Source organism: Spea bombifrons, chromosome 4 (assembly GCF_027358695.1).
Source record: "Spea bombifrons isolate aSpeBom1 chromosome 4, aSpeBom1.2.pri, whole genome shotgun sequence".
Classification (NCBI taxonomy): Eukaryota; Metazoa; Chordata; class Amphibia; order Anura; family Pelobatidae; genus Spea; species Spea bombifrons.
The window spans coordinates 103,528,839-103,556,638 of NC_071090.1; the positions used below are offsets into that span (position 1 = coordinate 103,528,839).

At 39.8% G+C, this 27,800-nt stretch overlaps 1 protein-coding gene and 14 non-coding genes across 15 annotated transcripts; all 15 read right to left on the minus strand.

Annotated features, from left to right (window-relative positions):
- Positions 1–4,458: 4,458 nt before the first annotated feature.
- LOC128491179 (asialoglycoprotein receptor 1-like) lies at positions 4,459–13,558 on the minus strand. Its single transcript, XM_053463405.1, has 9 exons — positions 13,480–13,558; positions 11,236–11,343; positions 10,375–10,437; positions 9,460–9,543; positions 8,108–8,170; positions 7,458–7,505; positions 6,843–6,985; positions 6,059–6,180; positions 4,459–5,473 (listed from the first exon to the last, which is right to left on the minus strand). The coding sequence occupies exons 1-9, from the start codon at positions 13,535–13,537 to the stop codon at positions 5,335–5,337; spliced, it is 828 nt and encodes a 275-aa protein (XP_053319380.1). The 5' UTR covers positions 13,538–13,558; the 3' UTR covers positions 4,459–5,334.
- Positions 13,559–16,913: 3,355 nt separating this feature from the next.
- TRNAM-CAU (transfer RNA methionine (anticodon CAU)) lies at positions 16,914–16,986 on the minus strand. The gene has a single exon. It is a non-coding gene; the product is annotated as a tRNA-Met (tRNA).
- Positions 16,987–18,965: 1,979 nt separating this feature from the next.
- On the minus strand, positions 18,966–19,038 carry TRNAV-CAC (transfer RNA valine (anticodon CAC)). The gene has a single exon. It is a non-coding gene; the product is annotated as a tRNA-Val (tRNA).
- Positions 19,039–19,790: 752 nt separating this feature from the next.
- TRNAV-CAC (transfer RNA valine (anticodon CAC)) lies at positions 19,791–19,863 on the minus strand. Its single transcript has one exon. It is a non-coding gene; the product is annotated as a tRNA-Val (tRNA).
- A 3,926-nt stretch (positions 19,864–23,789) lies between these two features.
- TRNAK-CUU (transfer RNA lysine (anticodon CUU)) lies at positions 23,790–23,862 on the minus strand. The gene has a single exon. It is a non-coding gene; the product is annotated as a tRNA-Lys (tRNA).
- Positions 23,863–24,230: 368 nt separating this feature from the next.
- On the minus strand, positions 24,231–24,303 carry TRNAR-ACG (transfer RNA arginine (anticodon ACG)). The gene has a single exon. It is a non-coding gene; the product is annotated as a tRNA-Arg (tRNA).
- Positions 24,304–24,420: 117 nt separating this feature from the next.
- Positions 24,421–24,493, minus strand: TRNAK-CUU (transfer RNA lysine (anticodon CUU)). Its single transcript has one exon. It is a non-coding gene; the product is annotated as a tRNA-Lys (tRNA).
- Positions 24,494–24,782: 289 nt separating this feature from the next.
- TRNAH-GUG (transfer RNA histidin (anticodon GUG)) lies at positions 24,783–24,854 on the minus strand. The gene has a single exon. It is a non-coding gene; the product is annotated as a tRNA-His (tRNA).
- Positions 24,855–24,861: 7 nt separating this feature from the next.
- Positions 24,862–24,934, minus strand: TRNAR-ACG (transfer RNA arginine (anticodon ACG)). Its single transcript has one exon. It is a non-coding gene; the product is annotated as a tRNA-Arg (tRNA).
- Positions 24,935–25,336: 402 nt separating this feature from the next.
- Positions 25,337–25,409, minus strand: TRNAK-CUU (transfer RNA lysine (anticodon CUU)). Its single transcript has one exon. It is a non-coding gene; the product is annotated as a tRNA-Lys (tRNA).
- Positions 25,410–25,698: 289 nt separating this feature from the next.
- On the minus strand, positions 25,699–25,770 carry TRNAH-GUG (transfer RNA histidin (anticodon GUG)). The gene has a single exon. It is a non-coding gene; the product is annotated as a tRNA-His (tRNA).
- A 7-nt stretch (positions 25,771–25,777) lies between these two features.
- On the minus strand, positions 25,778–25,850 carry TRNAR-ACG (transfer RNA arginine (anticodon ACG)). The gene has a single exon. It is a non-coding gene; the product is annotated as a tRNA-Arg (tRNA).
- Positions 25,851–26,252: 402 nt separating this feature from the next.
- Positions 26,253–26,325, minus strand: TRNAK-CUU (transfer RNA lysine (anticodon CUU)). Its single transcript has one exon. It is a non-coding gene; the product is annotated as a tRNA-Lys (tRNA).
- Positions 26,326–26,688: 363 nt separating this feature from the next.
- Positions 26,689–26,761, minus strand: TRNAR-ACG (transfer RNA arginine (anticodon ACG)). Its single transcript has one exon. It is a non-coding gene; the product is annotated as a tRNA-Arg (tRNA).
- Positions 26,762–26,878: 117 nt separating this feature from the next.
- TRNAK-CUU (transfer RNA lysine (anticodon CUU)) lies at positions 26,879–26,951 on the minus strand. The gene has a single exon. It is a non-coding gene; the product is annotated as a tRNA-Lys (tRNA).
- Between the last annotated feature and the right edge of the window lie 849 nt (positions 26,952–27,800).

Consider the following 27,800-nt stretch of genomic DNA (forward strand, 5'->3'; position numbering starts at 1 on the left):
GATAATGCGTAAATGACAACAAAAGGTTATAGAAGTTGGTTAGTGAAGATCGGGAGAAGGAAAACATTTAAAAAAAAATTTTGACTTTGTATACCAATGCAGGTTTGCAATTTTAGGTTTCAAAATTCTTACAGCAAACTGCTCGAAAAAATCAAAATAGAAAAAGCCCAGGTGCCGGATGATATACATATATTCTTGGGGACGTATACGGAAATTCAGAAAGAAAAATAGCCAGACCATTGCTAAATCAATATTAAAAAAAAGGGATCAAAATCTGAGCCGGGTAATTACAGACCTGTGAGTCTGACGTGTGTGGTAGGGGAAATTATTTTAAAGCTTGTTAAGAGATAATATTCAGGAATACATTTCACCCAATAACATCTTAAGCAAGAGTCAACATTATTTTATGAAGGTCAAGCTAACTTAACCCCTTAATGACAAAATGCATTGTTTTCAATGGGTTTAGGGACCGCCCATTGTCCTTAAGGGGTTAATTGCGTTATATGAAGAATTGAGCAAAAATATAAATCAGGGTCTTTCAGTACGTTTGATTTGGGATTTGCGAAAGCTTTTGATATATATATGCATGGTAATAAGGACATGATTAGTTGTAGTTTGTTGGTCCAATGTCAAGATGGAATTTCCCCCCTTTTTAAGAACATCTACATTAATATTGAAGCTTTTTTACTTCTTCTGGATCAACAGAAAATTTGAACTTGATGGATCATTTTACTATTTTGTAATATATTGATTACAGGTTTTGTATACGGAATGTGTTTGTTCGGATAAACAGATACGCAATAACCGAAAAATACCAAATGTACTGCAACAGAAACATCAGGCATACTGTATAAGTACTGCAGAGCTATTCACATGCCTTACCAACTTCATTTTACAGTGACTGCAGTCATAACAATTTCATTTCCAGGCATGGCACATATGGTTTAACACATTGGAAACAGACCTGGGGAAATGGGATTGAGGAGATGAATTGGCCAGAAGTGGGACTAGTCACTCTGTCCATAAGAGAATAGTCCCTTGGACTGAAGCCTGCTCCCTCCTCAACACCAGGTGGTTTATCACAAACCATAAACTGTCCTTTGCACAGCACATTAGGCACCAAGAGTCATCAATGGCACCATCCATGTGTGTACAGGTACTTTCTCTCAGCAGAGTCTTTGAGTTCAACCTCAAGGGCTGCTAACAAAGCTTGTGCAAACAGACACTGCCAGAACAAGTGAAGGGATGTTTCCTCCTCCACATTGCACTGTGGGCATTATGTATATCTGGATAGCCCCTTAGCATAAGTGTCCTTGCGGAGGCCTCCCTGAATGGCCATGATTGCAAGGTCCTAGGTCGGACTTAGGGCAGCACCCTCAGCCATCCCCTCCTCCAAAATTGTTCAGAAAGGGCTAACAAGGTAAAGAGGTAAAGGAGTGGGAGGGAATGAGGGATGGGTTATGGAGTGAGTGAATGAGTATGTATGTATGTTAGAGTGGAGGTGCATGTAAGCATGACTGTGTATGTATACTTGTGTGTTAGCATGAATGTGTATGTGTGTTTGTGTGTTAGCATGAATGTTTCTGTATTTGTATGTTTGCATGAATGTGTGAATGTTTTCACGTGATTGTGTATGTGTGTTTGTGTATGTGCATGAATGTGTTATTGTGTTGAATGTGAACACATGAATGTGTAAGTGTGTGTAGGCATGAATGTGTATATGTAAGTGTGCGTTAGCATGAAAAAGTACATATGTTGACATAAATTAATGTTAGCATTAATTTGTATGTGTAAGTGTGTCTGTTAGCATGAATTTTGTATGTGTATTAGCATGACTGTGTATGTCTAAGTGTTTCTGTGTGTGTGCATGAATGCGTTATAGTAAGTGTTTGTGTGTGTGTGTGTGTGTGTGTGTGAATGTGTAGGTGTGCTAGACAGAGTGTGTTTAAGTGTGTGTTAGAATGAGCGTGTAAGTATGTGTGAGAGGGACTGTCAGTGTGTATAGGTGTGTGTAAGTATATGTGTTAGTGCATATGTAAATATATGTGCCACTGTGTATGTGAGTTACAAGAGTCCCATGGGGGCACTTGGCTATACCTGCCCACCGGGCCAGAAGGTGCTAACCCTCTCTGCTCTTTACCTTATGTATCAGTTTATCTTTGTCAGTTCGATTTTTGTCATACTGTTTGAATGCATGTGCTGTAAGAAGTGCTGCATAGCTTATTGTCACTATATAAATGCAAGAGCCGGGGTTTCTTCTTGGAGACCCAGAGAAGTGGAGTTCCACCTGGAGTCTCCAGGAGAAACCCAGAGAATTCCCAGGAATGCCAAAGAGGAATCCCCTGTTGAAAGCAAAATTTAACAAGACATGATGTGATTTTTGCTAAATCCTACCTAGTGAAACCACAATCATTCTGGGAAAATGTTCTTTGTTCTTTGGACAGATGAAACCAAAGTAGAACTCTTAGCCTTTAATTCTATCCAGGTCATATGTCAAATTTTCCGTTTCTCCAGTGAAATCATTACATGTTATTAAAAAGGTCTATACAAAATATTCCAATAATGTTGACCATAACTGTATGTATATTTATATATATATATGCAGGGCCCTCCTCACCTGTTGTTTCTGTGAGTCAAAATATATTAAAATATGGAATACAATTCCAGTTGGTAGCATAAAGTGTTTGACTGCCATCTTGTGGCTGTACACGAAAGGACAGCTTATAGGATATAGTGATTTGTTTGCTTTTTTTTAGTGAAAAATATTACAAAGCTAACGTTAAATACAATGCAGACCTATACATGTTATTTAGTTCTTAACAAATAAGTAAAACGATGTAAAACCAACTAACACAAACAAACAAAATTAGCAATAATACAGTCCTTATGTTTTCCCTTAAGATTGTAAGCTTGCAAGCCTAGTCTCTCCACCGAATGTATCGGTTTGTCTTAGTCAGCCAATTCTAGTCTTGTCAGACCCCTTGAATTTATGTATTGTAAGAAGCCCTGCCTTAATTGTTGCGATTATGTAAATAAAAGATAATAATAATAATATTGCTACATACAATATACCCTTAGTATGCACTTGACACCCTCTGATTATAAAGGTAATTGGTGCTGCCATTAGGTGATTAAAAGCCTATCACAAAGCGGAGGTGGCATTGGAGAGGTGTGATGGCAGCTGAGGGAAGATGCGTCCCCAAAATCGGCATTAGGTGGCTATAACCAATAATGGTTATGGTTGATCCCCATAGAATAACATATATATTTACACAGTTAATATGAGTTCACTTTTTTTTTTTTTTTTTTTTTTTGCGGTAAGCTAGGCTGCCCCAGGCCATCTTGACATTGCCTGAGTGGAGTGCTGTAAATCTGTATTTGCATTTAAGACATTTTGCTGGAGGGACCTAGGCATAAGGAAGTGTAAAAACCTTCTGTTCTGCTCCTGAATATATGGGCATGCCTGGATCTCTCCCTCTTCTACGGCGGTGGCTTTTCGTGAAGGCAGGGTTAAGTCAAACATGGGGTGAGTGATAATTGCGCACAGGGGCAGCACTAGCCTCAGACTGCCTTAAGTCGGCTGAGAGAGGCCTGAGGACTGGTCATGGCTAAACACTGCTCCCTCCCCAGGATAAAAAGGAATTCCCAGTTGTGAAAATTATTTTCCCATTCAAAGTCTACCTAATGGAAAATCTAGCTCAGATCTTATCTCAGGCATCCGAGCTGCCAACATGGACATTTTCTAACATTGATGTGACTGTCAAACTTCAGATGTGTCTGCAGCTTTCTTCCAGACCTTCTGCCCAAATTTGCTTGTGCTTATCGGAAGAAGACACCTTGGCTAGTCACTACAAAGGAACAGTGACTGGACCACCTGAGAACTCTTGCCATACTATTAAGTTAATTCACCTATATTTTGTATCCGTCACCAACAAGAATACGTTTGTTCGAGCAGAGCCCTCGTCCAGATTGTCATGTTATGTGCTACTTGTTATGTCCTGTTTACTCAGTGTACAGTGCTGTGGAATATGATGGTGCTATATAAATCAATACATTGTAGAATAATTCTGATAAAACAATAGGCACAGTGCTAAACAATAGCAAAAGATGACAGCCTGGGTCGGGCGATTGTCATCAACTAAAATGTCTCCCCCTCTTTTTGTTGGCTCCAAATACATGTCCAGATTGTGTTTAGGCCGATAGCAGTCACGCTAAGCCTGGGCTTGGCTAGTTTTTTTTTGTCCCACGGCTACCATTGATACTACCCATTCCTGTAATATAACATATTAAAGTTTATATAGTATACAGGTAATGGAGGGAATCAGTGTATATATGCAGAACATATAGTATGAGGTCGGTAGCTGCCCCGGTGTGGCCATTAAAATCTAGCCATCTTACCAAATGCTGCAAGTCAGCCCTTCACAGTTCCAGATGCAAACAAATACAGGAACTACTATCTTAGTATTGAATTGTAGTTTTTTTTATTTGGCATTTTTATTCAGAATTAAAATAACGAATAGTATTACACATGCAAGAAATAGATAAAGAAATTCAGAATCGCATTCATACATGTAAGTATAGCCCACATAATCTAATCCGACAATATAATCAACAAACATTAAGAGCTTCATTAATTTACTTTAGATTCCATGAACGATAAGGGCCATTTAATCGCTCCTGCATAAACAAATAAAGTACTGTATTGATTGTAATAACTACATATGTCATAGTCACTAACGACTTATATGCAACTGTGTAATTTGTTGGGTTTTTTTGTCGTAATGCAATATGCTTGTTGTTATAATATTATAATAATAGTTTTCTCCTCAAGCCATAGAACTGTAGGTGATTGATACATAAAAAAATGAAATGTGCGGGTTATTTTTGAGAAAGAAATCAGATAACTGGGGACTGAATGAAGCATTCAAATAAGATGACTTGTAAAGGATTGTGATTTCAGAAGTAATTTCAAAAAAAGTCAAAAAACAGAATTTGAATTGTTCTTCAGTTTAAACATAGAGTGGAAATATACAGCCCCAAACTCATAATCAAGGCTCCACAAAGAGCAAAAAATACTGATGTAGGATGCATGGTCATTAGTAGAACATAGGCATGAAAGGGCAAGGCAGAAGATGTGATGTTAGGGTGAGACTTCTGATTATGGTTCTGCAACAAGAGCCCTAGTAGTTACAGCTCTGCATAAAGGTGGACCAGTGTAGATTTTCCATAAGACAGGTTAGATGCCTACAGAACCATATTTCTAAGTATGCCATAACTATGCATGGTTGTGATAGCCTTACCAACACATTTTACATCTAGCTTTCACACGTTTCTTCAAGCTGAGAGTTTTTGCTCACAAATGGCATTAAATTGGCTGTAGTCACAATTCATATCATTCCAAGATCCTATTTCCTGGACATGAGCACAATCTTCATTGTATTCTGCATCATTTGGTTCCCCTGGGCCCCAGTTCCTATAAGAAAAGAAAAGCCATAGAACTGAGAAATAGATGGCTGAAAAAGTTACTGGTGAGCCCAGTCAAAAGGCCCTACAATGCATTTGTCCATTAGTGTCAATGTACAGGACATGCACCGCTATGGGACCTTCTATAGTTGGGAGTGAACCAATGGGATTGCAGCTGACACCAGACGTAGAGTTTCAATGAGCCTAACTATTACATCCTGCCATCCTTCCACCCTCCTCTACTGGCCCTGATACTCCACCATCTAAGTTACAGTCTCAGTGTGGCTGGAAATGGTCTTGATCTTAGTGCGCTAACCTGGAAGAGATAACAAGAGGAATTGAAGTGGATGGGCCAGCTGAGGAACTGATGAGCCAAGCCAGAACTGGGGCAGTTTGTACCTAGTTCTAAACCAAAGCCACCCATCTGGCTCACCGGACAAATGCCACGTCGTTATTGTCAATCCGGCCCTTTGCCCAATGAATCTTGAACAGTGAAATGTGTAAACTTTATTCTATTAGAGCGAACATAGCAGAGGCATTGAACACCTAACACTGAATTTAAAAGGATATTATTTCTCATAAACTCATAACTTACTTGTATGACGATTGGTAGACTGTTCCATCCACCCATTCCCAATCATCTTCCGTAGATCTATCATGTAGGCCTATCCAAAATCTTTTTTCACTACTGTCGGCAATAATGCTATTGATGAATTTCTGCAAATATAAAGGGAAAAATAAACAGTTATTATGGTCTATAATCGCTGGTGAAACCAATGCTATTGCTAAAAGACCCTAAAGCCTTGGTTCACCTAAAGCCTGGGCTCCTTTCTCGAATAATAAATACCTTCTCCATCTATACCTCTTCACTTGGTCAGCTCACATACTGTCTTTGTGGAATTGCATCATGGACAGCGTCGCATTGCATGAAGCTTAACATCTCAAAGACTGAGCTTATGGTTATTCTCGCATACATTCTGTCCACAACTTCAACTGTCCACAAAATACTAATTCACTCTTTTGCGATATCCCATCTGGATTATTGCTACTCCCTACCAACTGGTCTCCCCCCTCCAACGCCTTTCAACACTTCAATCCGTCCTCAACACTGCAGCTAGACAAAGTTAATATCAAACAATAAACGTTGTAACTTGAGGTAACTTAAGGAAGAAAGGTGTTTGGTATTGTGAAAGAAGGACATGTTATAATTCCAATAGGGTTTTTGTATAACAATTGATCCAATTCCTTTGGTTGCTTTGGTGTTCAGACCACTTTTCAAGGTATGCATCAAGATTACTTTTTATATATAACCCCATAATGTTGTATCTGTTTTAACTTATGTTAGAGACAGTTGGATATCTAAACTGTGAATCTCTTACCTGCTCACTTCTACTGTTAATTACAACCAAGTCAGCCCCTTTGTCTTTACACATAGACCTAGCATCTGACCAATCATGCTTTGATGTGGAGAAGAAATAGCAGCTGTCCCTGTAGAATTCCCAATCGACTTTACAAGAGATATCTGAAACAGAACACATAGTTGGTGCATAATAAAAGAACATTTGTGAGCAGTATGAACTGAAATGGAAATTCCCAACATTTTTATTACTAGTATCAGATAAGAAATAACTTTGTAAATGTGTTTGAATGTGTTCTATCTTACTTTTGATAGACAACCACCCCGGAATCCATATCATACTGCTTGTGGTGAACAATAGAATGGCTCAATCATAACCACCCAGTCGGACACACTAACAAATGGAAGTCTATAGAGGAATGAGCTTCATTAGCATTACTGTATACATCGCTGGATTATATGCTCAAGGGGAAAAAAATTTTTTTTTTCATGGGATATGGAAGTGCTAATGCTTTGTAAGAAGGGTTCGGACATAAGTGGCTGTACTATGTACAAAAACTGATGCAACATTTACCAGAGCTACTGATAATGCCCCAATGCATCTCTTATGCACTATACATTGCAATCAATATCTTACTTTTGGATGATATTTCCAGGTCACGTAGCTGTGCCCTAATGTCAGCCACTGTAAGAGAAAATATTCAATTTGTCAACAAATCCTTATGTTATCCTTATATCTTTCATACATACAATAAAATAAATGTGTGACCAACCTAGTCTGCAACCTAGACTGCTATATTATGTTTTTTTATGATTTTTAATCCAATTATGAACATGAATCACAGTGATACATTGAAAAAAATATATACAAACATTAGGTTCACAATATCATATAACCCCATATTACACATGTGTAACGATAACGTATTTATTGTCCATAATCCAGCACATTAATATGCAGCACAAGTATAAGCATGAATAGTAGGAGTCCTGTGAATGTAAAACACAACATTTAATACAAGCATATTGTTTGTGTACTTGAGTCAGCCCTTGATTGAAGAATCCGATTTGAACATTAAATTGAAAGTTATTATTTGAGTTTTTTTCGCTTTTGCTGCTAATTATTTTAGAAAACAGTAATGTCACAGAATATAAATCCTACATGAATTTAAATGTAACATAACTTTAATGTTCACGCCTGCAACACTTCTTTTGGTGATAACATTTGCAACAAAACGGGCTTGTTTATTACATAACCGTTAATAACATTTCATCAATTATTTATACCTTGAATTGCTAATTTCTCGAAGTCCATGTTGGATTTTTCACTTTTGCTCCCAATCAGTTGAACTGAAACAGAAAAAGAAGTAAAATGGGGCAATCCCAGGTTTACTCCTGTGATAAAGTGTCTTGGTGCCATGGCATTATTATTATTATTTATTGTTTTATATAGCGCCATCATGGCATGGTTGGCTAACCCGTATTATATTTGATGTATATGTTAAATTTTGACAAGCTGGTGGTCTGAACAATGATTGAGGTGACAGTCATGGACAATTACTGTATTTGCTCAACTTGTTGACCCTGATTATAAGATGACCTCCTAAATATAAGACAATCCTATTGGGGGCGGAATATAAAGCACTGTTTTTTGGCTTTATTGCTTTTATTACCATACGTTATTTTCTTATTCATTTATTTTGAGAGTATCTTTCCCCTCTCTGGCACACGATCATAGGGTGTTAGTAAGAGCAAGGAATGATTTTAACAACTCAGTATTCACAGAACACTGAATCGTCATTCATTGCGTGCGATTATGTGATTGAACTTCACTGTGAACACATGAATAAAGTAAAACAATAATGGTTGATCCTGGTTTGCATAACTCTTGAGGCAACCAGAATCAAACCACCTCATCCACCCCCCACAAGCAGTATCAAAAATTGCAGCGTTCCAGGATTGCCTAAATTCAGAGGCATCCTGGAACGCCCTCACCCGGTTTAAGCTTCATTGGCCTGTCTTTTTTTTTACCGCCCATCTCTGTGACCGGTTGTTACAGTCATTGGGTGGTTTGGAGGCCATTTTGTCCCTTCATAGCTTCCTTCCTGAGTCTTACAGGAATGCTGTGTTCCCGCCAAACCTGGTGATAACACAGCAATTACTGGGCAGTGCCACAGAACTGAGGCCTGAATAAAACACAACACCTGAATTATAAGACAAGGTCATTTTTTTCAGGAAAAAACCTGGTCTTCTAATCAAGCAAATACTGTATGTCATTTGCAACAGTATGTGAAATGCAGGTAAGATGTACTTGATTGTCCTCTCAGATGTTTCTATATGTTTTGTTATTTTTTGGTGAGCGATAGCTTAAATAGGAGTAATAACAAAAGCAGGAAGTTAATATGAAACTGATTGCTTAATCATATTTATTGCTTATTTTAAATTAATTTGAGAGAAAGAATCTTATTACTTTTGAAATAAAGAAATCAATTTTACTTCATTTTTGTTCTTTTTTATTATTATTACAATAGTACCTGGACTCCTGTTTATTGTAATTGTACACGCCGTTGCATACTATTATTTATTTTATGGAATTGTGAAATTTAATTTAAATAAAGTAAATTAAAGTAAATTCTAACCTTCATTTTTTAGAACATCTATGTTGAATTTATTCTCCTTTAATTTTACTTCTGCATTCCTGGTGCTGTTGGCTTCAGCCAAAACTGAAAGAACAAAACAAAAAAAATCAGTGGACACAGGATTGTGGTTTTATTTTCCACTTCACCCTCAATGATGCCAGGAAAATTGTTAAAAGACAAATAATAATTATGCTATTGTGTTTATGTTACTCAAGAGCAATGGGAAAGGTCCCCATTCTATATACTTGTCCGTGTCCTCGGAATGCCCAAATGTGCATGTGAGAACGTGGGCACTAATGTGCACTTATATTATAGATCAAATAGATGGAGGGTGCCAATTTGCACAACATAAGTGAGCAATATGATCATAAACACCCTTAGCATTTGGGAATAATGTCATGGGCTGGAAAAGACTGTACTGTTGAGTATTTTCAGGGCTGCTGGCATGCGGCAAAACGGTGTATTTCACATACAGTCACGCAGTAATGCATGATGATGTCCCTCTACTGATGTCTCTAAACATTACCCCATAGTGGACAATGGAATAGACATACACAAAGAAATTGGAAATGAATATACACAAGGGACTGGACAATGAGCAGAACAGGTGGGAAGGAAAATGGACACTTGTATGTAATAGGCATTGTCATTGAGACGGCCTGCCGCTGGCCTATGCTTCTAATGACCAACCTTGCTAAAAATGAAATCGTCTCTAAGATGGCCACGCTGGTGCACAGTGCACATGGGGAGGTGTTTGAGGTCTCTGGATACCCTCTACATGTGAACCTGATTCCAGATTGCATAGAAGTTGCAACTACAGTCATGCAACAAGCGGTTATGGGGCATCTTGAACAAATCAGAGTTTTAAGTAGATAAGAAATGTGAATGAATGGAGCAACTGGTTCACTGGCTTACCTTTATCAGTCAGATCTCTGAGCTGAGCACTGCTGCTTTGTGACTGAGAACTGTCACTCGTGGCTGTTTGAGACAGAAGCAAATTTGTTCAACGCATCTCATGAAGGTGCCGAATTTCCATAATGACTAAATACCCTTTTTAACGTGTTAATGTATGGGCTATATACCTGCCTTCACAACATGTTGTCATGTTAATCAGTAAGTTTCTTAGTCTTTCTAGCAACTCCAAGAGTCGACATATGTGAGTAGTTACTAAGTGGTTACCAACGTAAACACATTTGCAGTTGTCAGAAACATTGTATTATATCAAAATTATATGTTCTAAACAAAAAGGAACAGAACATTTTTACAGGCAATACTACTACTAATACAAATGTATTGGAAGAGTTCAAAGACATGGAAAAGTACAAGTTGGTATTGACTGAAAGGGAGAGGTAGCTTCATGCACCCAAGGAGGAAGCCTGATGTACTGGGAGTGTAATGGCCCAATGGATATTTGGCGGCAAACACACTCAAATGCACACTAGCCAATCTGGTCCACGAATAATTCCCAACCTACCGCTTACAGGGAGCATTAGAAAAATCCAGTCTATGTTACTTTACTATGTTAGTTTACATTAAAGTCCGCAAAAGACTAACATTTCCAAGGGAGGCCCATGTTTTGAAATCATAGAGGGCTATGGGTGGGTTACACTTTCGCAAAAGGCTATATTGATTTGGCATCATTTTGAACCACCAGACTACCATGAAGCAGTTGGGTTTAAGGGCAGCAGAGACTGGTCAGATGTCAATGGCCCAATGGCCACAACAGTAAACATTATATTTCAAGATAAGTTAAAGGCAGTAACTGGTAGTACTTACTCTTATATAAAACAGTTATGAAGAGAGCTAGGATCAGAATGTAGGATAGTACCAGGAGAACATAAAGAAGACACAAAGGACGTTTTGTCTTGTAGGATCGTTCTGAATCTAGAAATAAATGAGTGATATAATAAGCAGATGAATTTCAGTCCAATTCTTAGGTCAAATTCTTTATTGAAAATTGAAAGCCTTCTCTGGACACCATTAATGAGACACCTGTGTGGCAGACGGAGCTGCTCAATCCTAAGGTTTGGTCAGAACCTACAAATTGCACAGCAAAACAAAATATACAAAAAGGGGGCACACAGCCTAAAAAGCATAAAAGTCATACACAATCGAATTCTCAGGTTGCTTCTAAACTAAAAATGACCACTAAGCTTTGTTTTGTGTATATATTGGTCATTATTATTCTAGCAGCAACCAAGGAATCTAAATGTCTTTACCTTTTATGCTTTTATCCTCCTTAACACAACCTTACCCCTACCAACCACTTCTGTGTACCTGTCTCCTTTCCCTTTAAAGTGTGAGGGCTAGGGGATGTCAAATATAGGATCCGCCCCAGGTGCCAAATACTCTAGGTACACTCCTGCCACACACATTTGCATTCTCTCCTTCCCCCTTATTTCCCCATTCCCAGGCTGCACTAACCCTAGTTGGGTTAATCTTCATACCGTATGGTGACACACTCACACTAACACCTACACACTCTAACACCAAATACACTCATGCTAATATCATATATTAACACACACTCTAACACTATACGCGCAAACACACATGCCAAAACACCCACACCTCACTTTCTCTTCCCCAATGCCATCTTAAGTGCAGCTTACACTGCTTTCTCTCCCCTCACTTTTGTTTCCAGTGGGTCCAGTGGGCCGCTCATACTGTCTGGTGAGCTGCCATGCTGCTACTGCAGGGACAGGTGGGAGCGTTGGGTATCTCCAGAGACTTGAAACCGAGTATACTTCACCCTCAGTGTTCCTATTCAGGGCTGATCCCAAGAGGTCAACCCCCTTAGCAATCCTAGCAACAACCCTTCTGTCAGCCCTAAAATTGATTGTCGCAGCCCCTGATAAAGAATATTGTACCAAACAAAAAAACTACCAATCTATGGCACTGAAAAAGTTACACATATTGTTGGTATTGGCTCCCTTTTTTTTGTAAACACTCGGAATGGTTGGAAATGTGTATCACAGTGTTCTAAAGGACTCAAAATCATAATATTTTGTATAAAAAGCAAAAAAAAATTTTTAGAAAGTGGGTATAATAAATGCATTATTCTTGCCTTTGTTACATAATACCTACAAGTGGATAGGATGAAATAGGTCAATGTAGAGTATTCAATAAAACATTGCAGGTGTCAACTTAGGCTTTCTTGTATGGGGAACCCACTGTTGTCCCTCAAATGCTCAGACACCAATGAGTCCCATTCATTGAATTGTCAGTTGCCTCTGAGTTACGCTTGCGGGTTAAGTCCCATTGAACTCTTTGGTGAATTCACTGAGGACTTCACCATCACCATTTAGCCTCTACTAAACTCGGAAGTGAGTGAATTCCTCACTATAACTCCTCTCACATCTCCATATAGTCTCGTTAGGGCACAGTCAGCTGGATCCTCTGTGATCCTGAGAATCTTACCTTTCTTACTAGTTCTATGCTACAAAAACCATTTAAAAGGGTGATGGGGCAACATACAAATTAATGAAAGCTAAGTAAAAAAGAATACAAATATTGCAGTACCAATGACACAGCAAAGAGACAAGGTCAAAATGTGGGTGGCAAGTCCTTTCCTGAATGAACTTATTGACTCACAATGATATCAATTACTTTGGACCAAACGCCTAAGAGGAACAGACTCTTTCCATAACCATCTGTAATATAATACCCAGGAGCTACTATAGTTTATTTCAGGGGCACGTCTATCAAGGGAGTATGAACATAAGTCTAAGCTTTAACCGTGCCTCATTACAGGATTTCTAATTTAATTGTAACTAATTACAAGTAACATAGCAGATATATACACATTCAACGTTTTTGTATTAAAAAAAAATCTAATGATGCAACATGATTAAACATTTTTGTAGACTTAAATAGGTATATCCCATCCTCTTAGATCATCAGGAACCCTAAGATACTGCGAAAGTTGCATATACAGTAGGAGTACCTATCTCATCACCCCGTGCATTCTATATTCCCTGATTAATTTAATGTAGACAGACATATAAGAGGTAAAATTACCCGCAAACAGCATGTCACGATTGGCTCTTTCGTTACATATGCTGCAGTCGTTGTCCATGTTATACGCTGAAATGCTTACTCGTTATGTGTACAGCGTTGATATTCCTTTTAGCTGAAGTTGAAAGGAAATGCAAGAGATAAAAAAAAAAAAAGGTTCGCTTGTGATATTCCATTGTTTTAACACAGATCTGTCACTTTTGCCAAATATTACATTTTCAAGTTTAGTTCCCAATTAATAATGTTTACGGATTAAAAAATATATATGTATACATGTGAAACACAGTTTATGCACAAATCATGAGAGCATCCGTCTTAATTTTACTTTTATAAGATTAGAATTGGTTGCGAGAACCAGCATTCCAAATAGCAGCGTAGGAGTAGGTGAGTACTCATGTGAACAGAGAAATCAATTGCAAAGTTACTATTTGTAATTTGATTTTGTAATGTGATATGGTACCAAGCTCCATGTCATCTTCTTGGGTAGTCATGGCCGGCCCGACAATGGAGCCGAGTGGGGCAACCGCTCCAGGCGGCACTTTTGAAGGGGCGGCACTTTGCTGCCCCAAGCCCCTTTTTTTTTTAAAGTGAAAGACAGAGAAAGGGGCGCCGAGTGGTTTTCGCTTACCAAGCGGTCAATCGCTCGGCGCCCCTCTCTCTCTCCTCTGCGGCGAGTGTCCCTGTTCGGTCTCGGTGCCGGCTTGTAATGCTGAGTGCCGGCACTCATTTACGGCGCTCAGCATTACAAGCCGGCACCGAGACCGAACAGGGAGACTCGCCGCAGGACTGCTGAAAGGTAAGTACAAGGGTGGGGTAAGGGTAGATAATGGGGGGGCGGCATGGACGGAGGGAGAGGAAGAGTAGATTAAGGGGGGGGCGGCATTTTAAAATTCGCCCCAGGGGGCATTTTGCCTTGGGCCGGCCCTGTGGGTAGTTATTTGGTTTAATGTATTTTCAATTTGTCTGTGTCCACCAATAATTTAATTAATTGTTAAGCTAGTTTATATAAGCTTAATTTGTGGCTTATTCACAAAGTTAGGTAATTGATCACTTTATAATCAGTACAAACCAATAGGGAGGAGGAAAGAGAGAAAAATAGTTTCCCCCTTTCAAAAAAATGACAAAAAAATGGGAAAAAATTAAATCACTGGCAAAAAATGGTGCCAGTGAGTATTTGGGTGAAAGCATGACATCACTGGCATAAAAAATGTGTGAGAGATCCCCAAAGACTTCTCAAGCCATACTGCACTGGGAACAGTTAAACAAAAATATATATATATAAATAAATTACATGGAAAAAACCCCTTACCACTTCCACTATAAGTAAAAATAAATAAATTAGATTATTACATTATATTTATTTATATAGCGCCAGCAGATTCCATAGTGCTGTTACAATCAGAAATATTAATTAAACTCACACACAATGACAAACTGGTACAAAACGAGAAGAGGGCCCTGCTCTTGTGAACTGTCAGGCCCCATCCTGGCTGTGGAGCTGCATGTCTTTAGTTTCCCTGTCTTGCTACAGTTTCCCTAGTCCTTGCTACAGTTTCCCTAGTCCTTGCTACAGTTTCCCTAGTCCTTGCTACAGTTTCCCTAGGCCTTGCTACAGTTTCCCTAGGCCTTGCTACAGTTTCCCTAGGCCTTGCTATAGTGCCTCCTTTGCAGTAATCCATTCCTGGATTTCCCTATGCTCTGTCCTGTACCTCTCATTCCTTGACTCCAGTCTTGCTCTTTGTGTCAGCTCTGTTTCCTTTATAAGGTGTGCCCCACCTGTGTGTTCTGTTTGTCCCAGTCTGCAGTATAAAGGTATGTCCTTGGTTTTGTGTTTAGATTCAATGTTTGGTTTCAGCTTATTAGTGATTCACTAAGCAGGGTTTAGTGTTAGGACCCACTGTAAATTGGAGTACTTTGGTGGTGGGCTAACCATACTATGGCCATATGATGTGACGGAATCTCCAACTGTTATCACATAGTCCTAGGCTAGTTCCTGTATCCATGTTTGTCTCTTATGTACCTTTGCCCTCCTTTCCCTGAATCATCTGAGGATTTCGGTCCTTCTTTCCTCTCCCCATGTCCCAGTTAAGATGTCTTATCCTTGCTTAAAGGAGAAGCGTCTGAGGATGCTGGCTCCTCACTCCATCCCCTGTGTTCCTTGCCTTGTTCCCTGTCCTTTGTTGTGCCCTGTATCATGTATGTCTTGTCAAGTTATGTTTCTTGCTTGGTCTTCCTGTCCCTTGCTCCTTGCTCTATCCAACTTGCTTGCTATGTTTCTGTTTCTCCTGTACTCTGCTTAGCTTCCCTACTCCCAGCCTGCAGCATCCTGCACATGATTCTAGTGCTACGTATGATGCCTGCTCCAGGGTGCCTGCAGGACATCACTTTGTTTTGTTTTGGTCAACATCTGCTTCTATGGCAGGGCGCTGGTATGGTGCTGCACAACCCTGGGTGCTCAGGAGGGAGGGTGCGGTCGCCCTGCATCAGGCCCTGACAACTCCGCTACTGCGCAATAATCCCATAACACATCTTTGGGCGCACTGGGTCATGGTAGCCGTCTGACCACGGACCCGGGACCTTACATGAGCTTACACCCGGTGGTTGAGATGGAAGTGAAGCAGTAGGAGAGGACTGCTTGGATGGGGATGAGTTGATTGGTCGTTCAGATGGCTTGATTAGGATGATGGTTATTGATTGGGGGAGATGGAGTTGCTGTTTCCCTCGAGTGTAACTCTTATCTGAGTAAGGCCTAGGAATTCACACACACTGTGCCTTAAAAATTGCAATTAAGCTAGACAAGAGGTCGTCAAAGTTAACCCTTTGAAATCAACAGGGTATGGAAACCGGCGAGATACATACCAAGTGAAAACAAGGGGTTACGGCAGGAGATGATAGGTTCAGGGGTGGGTCCGATGCAATATGTGATAATACCTGTAGGAGAAAAAGATATGGTGGACATTAATGATGGTGAGTAGTTGGGTGAAAGCATGAAGACCAATGTCTGGATAGTCCAGTGTAACTCTTATCTGTCCACTTACAAAGAGTCCACTTGGGATGAGGTCACTCCAGCCACATTTCCAGGCAGGACAAAATTATTTAAAAAAATCACTACCCCTAAACCCCTTAAATCATCATGTAGCCCACTGGTACATAAAAAATATGTATGTGCCGTATGACTGTAATTATATGTTGCAAAACATAAATTGGTCATTGTTCAGCTGTTGGACTTACAGTATAGAAAAAAGTTTCAGTAAAAAGATTGTAAAATGTGATTTTGTTTTCTATTTTAGTAGAAAATCCTAATTCCAAGATTTTGTGGTAGGTCCTTTGTAAATTGTCACACATACACACACAATGAAAACTAAATTTTCACTGTAAAAGTATATGTGTAATTTTACAAAATACTGATGCTTCTATATGAAAATCTAAAACTTACATGCCCTGTGTGAGGATCGAACTCACGACCTTCAGATTATGAGACTGACGCGCTACCTACTGCGCTAACAAGGCGGTTGCTGTAAATGGTTTCAATAAACTCTTCTGTAATGGATACCCCATACCAATGGTATACATTTATGGTTTCATATATGCTTTAGAATTTCAGCTTCTCAAGCAGGGCCCAACTGAGGGTGACTAGGCAATGCTGCCTATTAAGGCCAGCAGCCTCCAAGTACTTGCAGCCACCAAAAAAAAGTTACCTGCTCACTATCCCAAATCCCTATGCTTATTTAGACAAATGGAGGTTTTTGGTTTCACTCCAATGGCCGTTTCAAGGGGAAGCTCACCTACCACGTCAGGGCGGCCCTCTTAGGCGAGTCCTACACTGAACAATTCACCTTGCTGCTTTGAGCTAAAGGTAAAATTTCTAACGAGACAGAAAGGGGTATTCTCTGAACCCCTACACACTTATTAGCCCTTCATATAGACCACATGGGGTGGGCGGCAGCGGTAACCTGGCTGTGAAATACAAAATTGAAATACAAACACATAGAAGAAAGCCCTGTGCTCAAACTCCCATCACTCTTGGGCGGCAGCAATGGCTATAGTATTCGTCAGCCCAAAATACATAGAATAAACACAAAAAAGGCCTCAGTAGAAAAGGTCCCAAACTAGCATATTAATTAGCTTACTCTTCTGATATCAACTAATTTCTGTTATCACATTCCCAAAGGTTGCCAGACTGTGCACCATGAAGCAATGTGAGTATAATCTGATGGAAGAGGGCAGTAGGGAAGATGCAAGAGCAGGACATTTTGGTTAACTCATTGCATGTTTGCCACCACAAACTCTCATATTGTCATAAAGTTTTCAGTTGCTATATTATTGGGCCATAGAAAAAAGCCTGTCTCCTCTCTACTCTTTGATGGCCTACCCCTGACACTTTTTCAGATAATCTTAGATGGTAAACTTGCATGGTAAATATGATGAACCTGGCCTTCAGAATACGGTCGCTTACATTGCATAACCATATGGAGTCACATGACCTGTAAATGGTGCCATATTGGAAGCACTCGCTCTATTTTTCCCAGAAATCTGTTAACAAGCCTCTTTACTCTGCAACTGATAAATGTTATAAAACTGCTGCATCCGCACAGCATTGGCTCCTCTTAGTCTGTGCTGGAGGAAGTGGAATTTGCTGATGACTTTTCCTTTTTCCATGTTTGTCTTCTTAAAATGTTTTTGACACGAATAAATGTTTGGGAATGTGTACGTTACAAGTCTGGGTTGCAATTGTGTAAGACAAAAAAAATCGACAATACGTTAATGTTTACTGCATAATATTAAACATTCATAGATATATACGGATGAATGCTTCGGTCTATGGTAGATCTTTGATTCCTACATACGTAATAACGTTTCTAAATAAGCAGACCCCCTGACTCTTGAAATAGTAACCCTTAAATAGCCCACTGCTGAAAGCGGCATAGAGTAGAGTATTTAGCCCTGTACATAGTCCTTCCAGACTATGCTGAAGAATAAGAAGCCTAAAATCTACCGCATACCACACTGGTGAACCCTCCATTCTAACACTTCCTACTAAGCCGAGGGAGAATGGCTTTAGTTTTTGTTGAACAGCAGGTATTAACGAGAGAGACAGATTTATTTAGTTAGTTAGTTAGGAAGAATACATTGAGATTTTTGTTTTCATATGGTGAGATATAAGAGATTAAATATAGGAGGGGGTTTAGAGTTTACTTTAGTCCAAGTCATGCCAGACTGCAGCTGCAAAATCACATTTTCTGACAAATGAAAAACACTTGCTCTTTAGGGAATAGAAATGCCTGTTTTGGGTCCTTGTCAATGGTTGAACTGCAAAGCATAGTAATGAAGTAAATCCCAATGTGTTAAGAATGAGATCTTGTTCTAATACACAGTTTTATAAATAATACATTTAAGAGTTAAAGAAACAAAATGTGTTAAGAATGAGATCTTGTACTAATATACAGAGTTTTAAAAATAATACATTTAAGAGTTAAAGAAAAAAAAAATGTTTCTGCCCGGTTTCGAACCGGGGACCTTTCGCGTGTGAGGCGAACGTGATAACCACTACACTACAGACACTTGCTTAACGGATATGTCCTTTCCATGTATACATGCAGTACAGTTGTTTTATGTGTACAGAGCGTTCCAACAGCCTTTCCAGTATTTTTGTTCGTAAACGATCACATTGATAACTGTCTGGCAAAATATTTCGGAACAAAAGTTTCTGTTTTGAATGCACCCTGTCTCTAATATAAGCGTAAACCGTCATATCAGTTCCATGCTTGCTGGTTCACAATACAATCGGCTGTTATTCTTATTATTACCACACGATGTCGCTGTGCGACAAGGTCTGGTGTGCACTTTATTTGATAACGGAAAAGACTACATTAAATACAGTACAGACTTGTTAGTGAACAACATATTTACAAATTTAAATTAGATGTACAAAGTAATCATTAATTATAAATAAAAAAGTAAAAGCTAGCAGAGGATGGTTTCGATCCATCGACCTCTGGGTTATGGGCCCAGCACGCTTCCGCTGCGCCACTCTGCTGCATGCTGGCTGCAGCAGTTATTCTCCATACAATACATACAGAGGTAATTCTTGTGTGTCAATTTCACTATAGCAAATACTAGACAGTAAAACTGTAGTGTTTTGTGAGAGATTGGTCTTTATCTTGATACACAGCGTGCTAACCAGCATACAAGCAATTTCATGTCTAGGTTTAGGCCTAATTTAGTTCTTTTTTTAATTAAAACAAGGATGTTTTTTAAAGCTCTGATATGAAAAAAATTACTTATCTAAAAAAAAATTACTAATCTAAATAAAATGTTTCTGCCCGGTTTCGAACCGGGGACCTTTCGCGTGTGAGGCGAACGTGATAACCACTACACTACAGAAACCGACTGCGTTGTGCTGCCTGAGGAATGCCTCTCAGTGTGTAGTTTGGACATGCACAGCAGGCAGTTACTTTCAAGGGTACCATGTATAAAGTGGATATAGAGGGAAAAGGTGATTATTGTTGACCTTATTTGCATGTGCCTACCCAGAATCCCTTGTGGTTATGGCAGAACCATGAGATTTCTGAGGAAAAACAAACCTTCTGGCTTCTACTACCCCCTTAATTTTAAGTGGAAGGGTTTTCCATCACCCTTACCCACCATAACGTTTGTAATAGTTTGGACACGTGCAGTGTGTTTCTTAAGCTTGTTGTTATAACATAAATACCTGAATTAAAACAGGATAATAGAAAATGAAAACAGAATAGTAAAAATTACTGAGGTTTTCATAAGAACGTCTTACATTTTCTTAGAGAGCATAGATTGTGTCAAAAGACAGAACTTTCAGGCTGTTTTACTAAACTAATGTTCTTGTACAGCAGTAAAAACAGACTGAGAAGGGTCCTTGAGGTGACGTTTATATTATATATACTGTATTTGCCCGAATAAAGGCTGCACTCCCCCCCCCACTTTAAGTCTTTAACCCCTTGGCTGCTAAGCCATTTCCCACCCTGGTGCTAAGCTGTTTTTGGCATTTTGGTGCATCTCACGTTTAAACGCGTTTAGAAGTAAATTTCTTGGGAATAAACTATACAAATCATATATTGTTTTTTTCAGCACACCCAGCAGATTCCAAATATACCTTTTTTTATATGTGTATGTCTCAATAGGTTTGCAAAATAAAGCCAAAAATGGGAAAAAAGTGTAATTTTTCACTTCCGACTCAATAAAAACTAATTCGTAATGTTATTTTTCTAATCTCTAATATCAAAAGCTGTGTTGCTAAATATTTGTAGTAGGTAACCGGTCTAAAATAAACAGAAATTGAGAACAGTAGACTGTGTTTTTCTAATATTTTATAGCTAAAAGTGAAATTTATTAGACTATCACAAAAGACATCTTTAAATTTAATGTATGGCTGCCGTCAATTAAACAGCTCTAGCTGCCCCGGATGTTAAAATATGCCAACAAAACTATATATTTTTAGAAACTACACCCCCAGCTGCAGCAAATAAGGTCTTAGTTGTATTTGTATCACAAATCTGACGTGCACAACAAATAAGTGAATTTCACACTTCTAAAAATAAAAAAAAATTTAAATTAAAAGCGACAAGTTCATTTATGTCTTGCGCACTCCAGTCTTGTGCTACGAATACATGCAGCCCCTCATTTGATGCGCCAAGGGGTGTAGTTTCTGAAAATATATACTTTATATACCACAATTTAACTTTCCAGCTGTCTAGAGCTGTCTAAATGCAGCCATCACCCCCAAATGTTTTAAGAAAATTTTTTAACAAGATTCTCCAATCTGCAATATCTGAAGTTAAAGTGGTCTAGACACCTGGGAAGTTAAATTAGGGTACATAAAGTACACATTTCAAGAAACTACACCCCTTGGAGCTTGAAATGAGGGGTTACATGTATTTCTAGGACAAAAGTTGAGTGCACAAATAATGATGGAATATGTCGCTTTGGCTAGAATATATGTTTTTTCTAACCATAGGGACATGTTCATTTGTGTCTTGCGCACTCCAGGTTTGTACTAGAAACACATGCAGCCCCTCATTTGCTGCACCAAGGGGTGTAGTTTTTGCAAATATGTACTTTTTGTGCCATAATTTAACTTCTTACGTGAGCAGTAATGCCACGTCAAGGCTTCAACCCTAATTACTGATCATTCACACGCCTTTCATATCTCCATTCACTCGCAGAAGCACACACCATACTTTCCATACATTCACTCACAGACGCACACACCATTCTTTCCCCTTACAATCCCAAAGAAATGATGGTAAAGGGAGAAAAAAAAATCACTTTTAAAGCAAAAATAAGTTTTGCAGTAAAAATGCAAGGCGCTCAGGCGATGAGAGGGTTACTCACGTACCGCACAGGCTAAATGGCTGATTTTAATAATATTTGCAGTTCATCAGGATTTCAAAAATTGCCTTCCTCTACCATTGGCTAAATTTAACCCCATGATCAAAGGGATCATGGGGTTAAAATTTAGTATCGGCCATTTTTAAAAAGGGAATGTGACTTTTCATAGCTATATGATCACCGTGGTAACATTGGCTACCACAGTGATCATTTAGCTAGAATACTTAAACTTTTTTTATTTTTTTAAAGTTAAACTAGTTTATGTTTAGATAATTTAATTTGGGGGTCTCTAGGCAATTTTGATCTTTATTTATCTGCCTTTAGAGACCCCCAAATCATTTTTTTTACTTTTTTGTATATATATTTTTTTTACTTAATATTTTTTATTCCTTTTTCACAAGCATTATACCGTTGGAAAGGTGAGGCGATTACCTTTCCAACGGTATATGTTGGGGGTCTGTAGCTGCTTAGATGCCTGAGATACAGGCATCTAAGCAGCATGCCCCCATACCTCTTTAACTGACAATTGTCAGTTTTCAATAAAGTTGCGCGGTGACGTCATCGCGTCATTACGCGCGACGTCACCGGCCGGGTCGGGTGGTCCCAGTGATGACCTTCAATATGAGGGGCAGATCGCTGGGGTAGGTGGTGATGGGGGTCCACAGACCTTCATCAAGGTAAGAGAGTGCTAGCGACGGCATGGTGCCGTCGTTAGCACCTGACTGGGACTGCTAGCGACGGCACCATGCCGTCGTTAGCAGTCAAGGGGTTAAAGTGGGGGTGCGGCCTATATTCGGGGTCTAGTGCAAGAATGCGCAATTCGTATCGCCCGACGCCCGGGACATGCAGTTCCGGACGCCGGGCAAGCAGCAGGGTTAGGATACAGATCCCCCGCAGTTGTAAGTTGTATTCATTGGATGGTGCAGTGCTAGAACAGTTGTGGTGGTATTAATAGTCAAAAGTTTCTTACAAGAATATGGTGACAAATAATGTGATCACTGTTTTGTTTCACTGAATAAAATAAAACTTTTTGCAACTCGTGTATGTATAAGGGTTGCGTGTGGGTACAAGAGCTCGACCGCAAGATAAACTATAAGGGGCTGGTCTCCAAATGTTTCCACGGCTGCTTTTCATTCCCAGTCCGGCCGTGCAGTGGCCTGCTTTTCAGTCTTATAAACTGTCTAGTAGGGACACTGCATAGCACAAGTCATGTGTGACAACTACTGGCATGCACCACAGTGTTTCCAGCAACCTTCTTAGGAAAAACAGAGGTCGAGATACCAGGAGTGTTAGGCTCCACCCCCAATTGTAAATCCAGAAAATAAATGGTATCTTTGTGGTGTTCAAACGTAAATTTTAGATTCATAGAGTTAGCATTAGCATATGACACAAAGGATACTGCCAGGCCCAAGCCATCTGACCAGACAAAAAGCAACTCATCAATAAAGCGGCCAAAACATTGTAAATATTCTCTGGAGGGATTTCGTGAAACAAATGTTTTTCTTGCCACCAGACCAAGTAGGAGTCAAACCTATAATCTCCTGATCCGAATAGTATATTTGCCTTTGATGAGCAAGTATAGAGATATGGGGCATAAAGAGGTACATAAAGGTTACTGTTTAATGATGTTTCACCTATGCATTTGCTAGACAAAACGCTAACACAATATACAGGTAGTTTTGTGTTCAATAGACTGAACCTTGAGACTATTTTAATGAACTCACTAATGTTCTTGTACAACAGCGAAAACAGACTGAGATGGGTGTTGGAGGTGATTTTTATGATATTATAGATATGGTGGAAGGCGCAGCATGTGAGGTTTCAGGGCTAAAACTACTTGCACATGATTAGCGCTTACTCAAATATTGTTAAAATGTTTATTTCTAGATATTTCATATTCGAAAATGAAGGGAAACTATGAGATAAAATGAAGTGTAACTCACAAAACAGTCCGCCCAACGTGGGGCTCGAACCCACGACCCTGAGATTAAGAGTCTCATGCTCTACCGACTGAGCTAGCCGGGCTGTATGCTGCCCCTTTTGACCTAGACAATACCAGTTCTTGTACAGGTAACCCAGGGGCATATTAACTTCATGGGCAATCAGGCCCCCTAGTGTCCAGCTGGTAAATAGATACTCTTCAGGAAATGCTTATGTAGAAAATGTAAAAAGGAGCATACGAGAGAAATCAGCTATTTATTGTTGACACATTCTACCATTATGTACTATGCAATTATGCAAAACCTAAACAAGCAAACACAAAAGGGGTATGAGCACACTTGATCCATATATTTGTTTACAAAACAGTCTAGAGTGCCGTGACGCGGATTCGAACCGGGGTTACTGCGGCCACAATGCAGAGTACTAACCACTATACAATCACGGCATACAGACGAGCCAGGTAGGAGTCGATCCTACAATCTTCAGATCCGTAGTCAGACGCGTTATCCATTGCGCCACTGGCCCACACACAAGCATGTGAATAACTTCTGCATTAGTGAGAAGACTGATGGAGCGTCTTGAAGGCATAAAAGAGTGAGGCTTCTTTTCTAGATAAAATGAAGTGTAACTCACAAAACAGTCCGCCCAACGTGGGGCTCGAACCCACGACCCTGAGATTAAGAGTCTCATGCTCTACCGACTGAGCTAGCCGGGCTGTATGCTGCCCCTTTTGACCTAGACAATACCAGTTCTTGTACAGGTAACCCAGGGGCATATTAACTTCATGGGCAATCAGGCCCCCTGGTGTCCAGCTGGTAAATAGATACTCTTCAGGAAATGCTTATGTAGAAAATGTAAAAAGGAGCATATGAGAGAAATCAGTTATTTATTGTTGACACATTCTACCATTATGTACTATGCAATTATGCAAAACCTAAACAAGCAAACACAAAAGGGGTATGAGCACACTTGATCCATATATTTGTTTACAAAATAGTCTAGAGTGCCGTGACCCGGATTCGAACCGGGGTTGCTGCGGCCACAACGCAGAGTACTAACCACTATACGATCACGGCATACAGACGAGCCAGGTAGGAGTCGAACCTACAATCTTCTGATCCGTAGTCAGACGCGTTATCCATTGCGCCACTGGCCCACACATGAGCATGTGAGTAACTTCTGCATTAGTGAGAAGACTGATGGAGCGTCTTGAAGGCATAAAAGAGTGAGGCTTCTTTTCTAGAAAGAGATGATGGGCAGAAGATGTATAAACAATGGAGAGGTTTTGTGTTCAATAGGCTGAACCTTCAGAATAATTTACTAAACTCACTAATGTTCTTGTACAGCAGCAAAAACAGACTGAGATGGGTGTTGGAGGTGATTTTTATGATATTATAGATATGGTGGAAGGCGCAGCATGTGAGGTTTCAGGGCTAAAACTACTTGCACATGATTAGCGCTTACTCAAATATTGTTAAAATGTTTATTTCTAGATATTTCATATTCGAAAATGAAGGGAAACTATGAGATAAAATGAAGTGTAACTCACAAAACAGTCCGCCCAACGTGGGGCTCGAACCCACGACCCTGAGATTAAGAGTCTCATGCTCTACCGACTGAGCTAGCCGGGCTGTATGCTGACCCTTTTGACCTAGACAATACCAGTTCTTGTACAGGTAACCCAGGGGCATATTAACTTCATGGGCAATCAGGCCCCCTGGTGTCCAGCTGGTAAATAGATACTCTTCAGGAAATGCTTATGTAGAAAATGTAAAAAGGAGCATACGAGAGAAATCAGTTATTTATTGTTGACACATTCTACCATTATGTACTATGCAATTATGCAAAACCTAAACAAGCAAACACAAATGGGGTATGAGCACACTTGATCCATATATTTGTTTACAAAATAGTCTAGAGTGCCGTGACCCGGATTCGAACCGGGGTTGCTGCGGCCACAACGCAGAGTACTAACCACTATACGATCACGGCATACAGACGAGCCAGGTAGGAGTCGAACCTACAATCTTCTGATCCGTAGTCAGACGCGTTATCCATTGCGCCACTGGCCCACACATGAGCATGCGAGTAACTTCTGCATTAGTGAGAAGACTGATGGAGCGTCTTGAAGGCATAAAAGAGTGAGGCTTCTTTTCTAGAAAGAGATGATGGGCAGAAGATGTATAAACAATGGAGAGGTTTTGTGTTCAATAGGCTGAACCTTCAGAATAATTTACTAAACTCACTAATGTTCTTGTACAGCAGCAAAAACAGACTGAGATGGGTGTTGGAGGTGATTTTTATGATATTATAGATATGGTGGAAGGCGCAGCATGTGAGGTTTCAGGGCTAAAACTACTTGCACATGATTAGCGCTTACTCAAATATTGTTAAAATGTTTATTTCTAGATATTTCATATTCGAAAATGAAGGGAAACTATGAGATAAAATGAAGTGTAACTCACAAAACAGTCCGCCCAACGTGGGGCTCGAACCCACGACCCTGAGATTAAGAGTCTCATGCTCTACCGACTGAGCTAGCCGGGCTGTATGCTGCCCCTTTTGACCTAGACAATACCAGTTCTTGTACAGGTAACCCAGGGGCATATTAACTTCATGGGCAATCAGGCCCCCTAGTGTCCAGCTGGTAAATAGATACTCTTCAGGAAATGCTTATGTAGAAAATGTAAAAAGGAGCATACGAGAGAAATCAGCTATTTATTGTTGACACATTCTACCATTATGTACTATGCAATTATGCAAAACCTAAACAAGCAAACACAAAAGGGGTATGAGCACACTTGATCCATATATTTGTTTACAAAACAGTCTAGAGTGCCGTGGATTCGAACCGGGGTTACTGCGGCCACAATGCAGAGTACTAACCACTATACAATCACGGCATACAGATGAGCCAGGTAGGAGTCGATCCTACAATCTTCTGATCCGTAGTCAGACGCGTTATCCATTGCGCCACTGGCCCACACACAAGCATGTGAATAACTTCTGCATTAGTGAGAAGACTGATGGAGCGTCTTGAAGGCATAAAAGAGTGAGGCTTCTTTTCTAGATAAAATGAAGTGTAACTCACAAAACAGTCCGCCCAACGTGGGGCTCGAACCCACGACCCTGAGATTAAGAGTCTCATGCTCTACCGACTGAGCTAGCCGGGCTGTATGCTGCCCCTTTTGACCTAGACAATACCAGTTCTTGTACAGGTAACCCAGGGGCATATTAACTTCATGGGCAATCAGGCCCCCTGGTGTCCAGCTGGTAAATAGATACTCTTCAGGAAATGCTTATGTAGAAAATGTAAAAAATACACAAAACAAATCTTTGAAGTGCTGGAAGAAACGCAAATGGATCTATATATATATATATATATATATATATATATATAAAACTAGAACATAAACGCTATATAGTCTAGTAAGTACATAAATGTCTAACTAATTATCTAACTTACCTTTCAGCAGTCCTGCGGCGAGTCTCCCTGCCCGGTCTCGGTGCCGGCTTGCAATGCTGCGCCAAAAATGACATCATCTAACAGCGCTCAGCATTACAAGCTGGCACCGAGACTGAGCTAGAGGGCTCACAGAGGAGAGAGAGAGGGGCGCCGAGCAGGTACTGACAACTTGGTAAGTGAAAACCACTTGGCGCCCCTCTCTCTCTCTCTCTTCAGCTTTAAAAAAAAAAGGGCTTCAAAAGTGTCGCCTGGAGCAGTTGCCCCACTCAGCTCCATTGTCGGGCCGGCCCTGCATGGTTCCCTGTAACAGCTTCCTCAAATGCGTATCAGGTAGGTTGCATCTTCTACTGCAGGTCTTTAAAAAGTCCTCCTTGGAGTGATGTAGTGCTGTTTCCAATTAGCATATGATGAGTTAAAGCGAAAGTCCCTCTCTTTAACTTGTTGTTCTTAGCTCATGTAAAAACATAAATAGGTAAAACGAATATCCATATTAAGAATTTGATATGTATATCATATCCAGAAATGTGTGGATATAAAAATGCTGACATATGTTTAT

Bases quoted from the DNA above. Each gene is read 5' to 3' on its own strand.
- LOC128491179 (XM_053463405.1), bottom strand. From the start codon at position 13,537: ATGGACAACGACTGCAGCATATGTAACGAAAGAGCCAATCGTGACATG. The intron at 9,544-10,374 runs GTAAGCCAGTGA...TTGTTCTTTCAG, and splicing joins CAGAGATCTGACTGATAAAG to TTTTGGCTGAAGCCAACAGC. The intron at 6,181-6,842 runs GTAAGAGATTCA...TTATATTTGCAG, and splicing joins TTAACAGTAGAAGTGAGCAG to AAATTCATCAATAGCATTAT.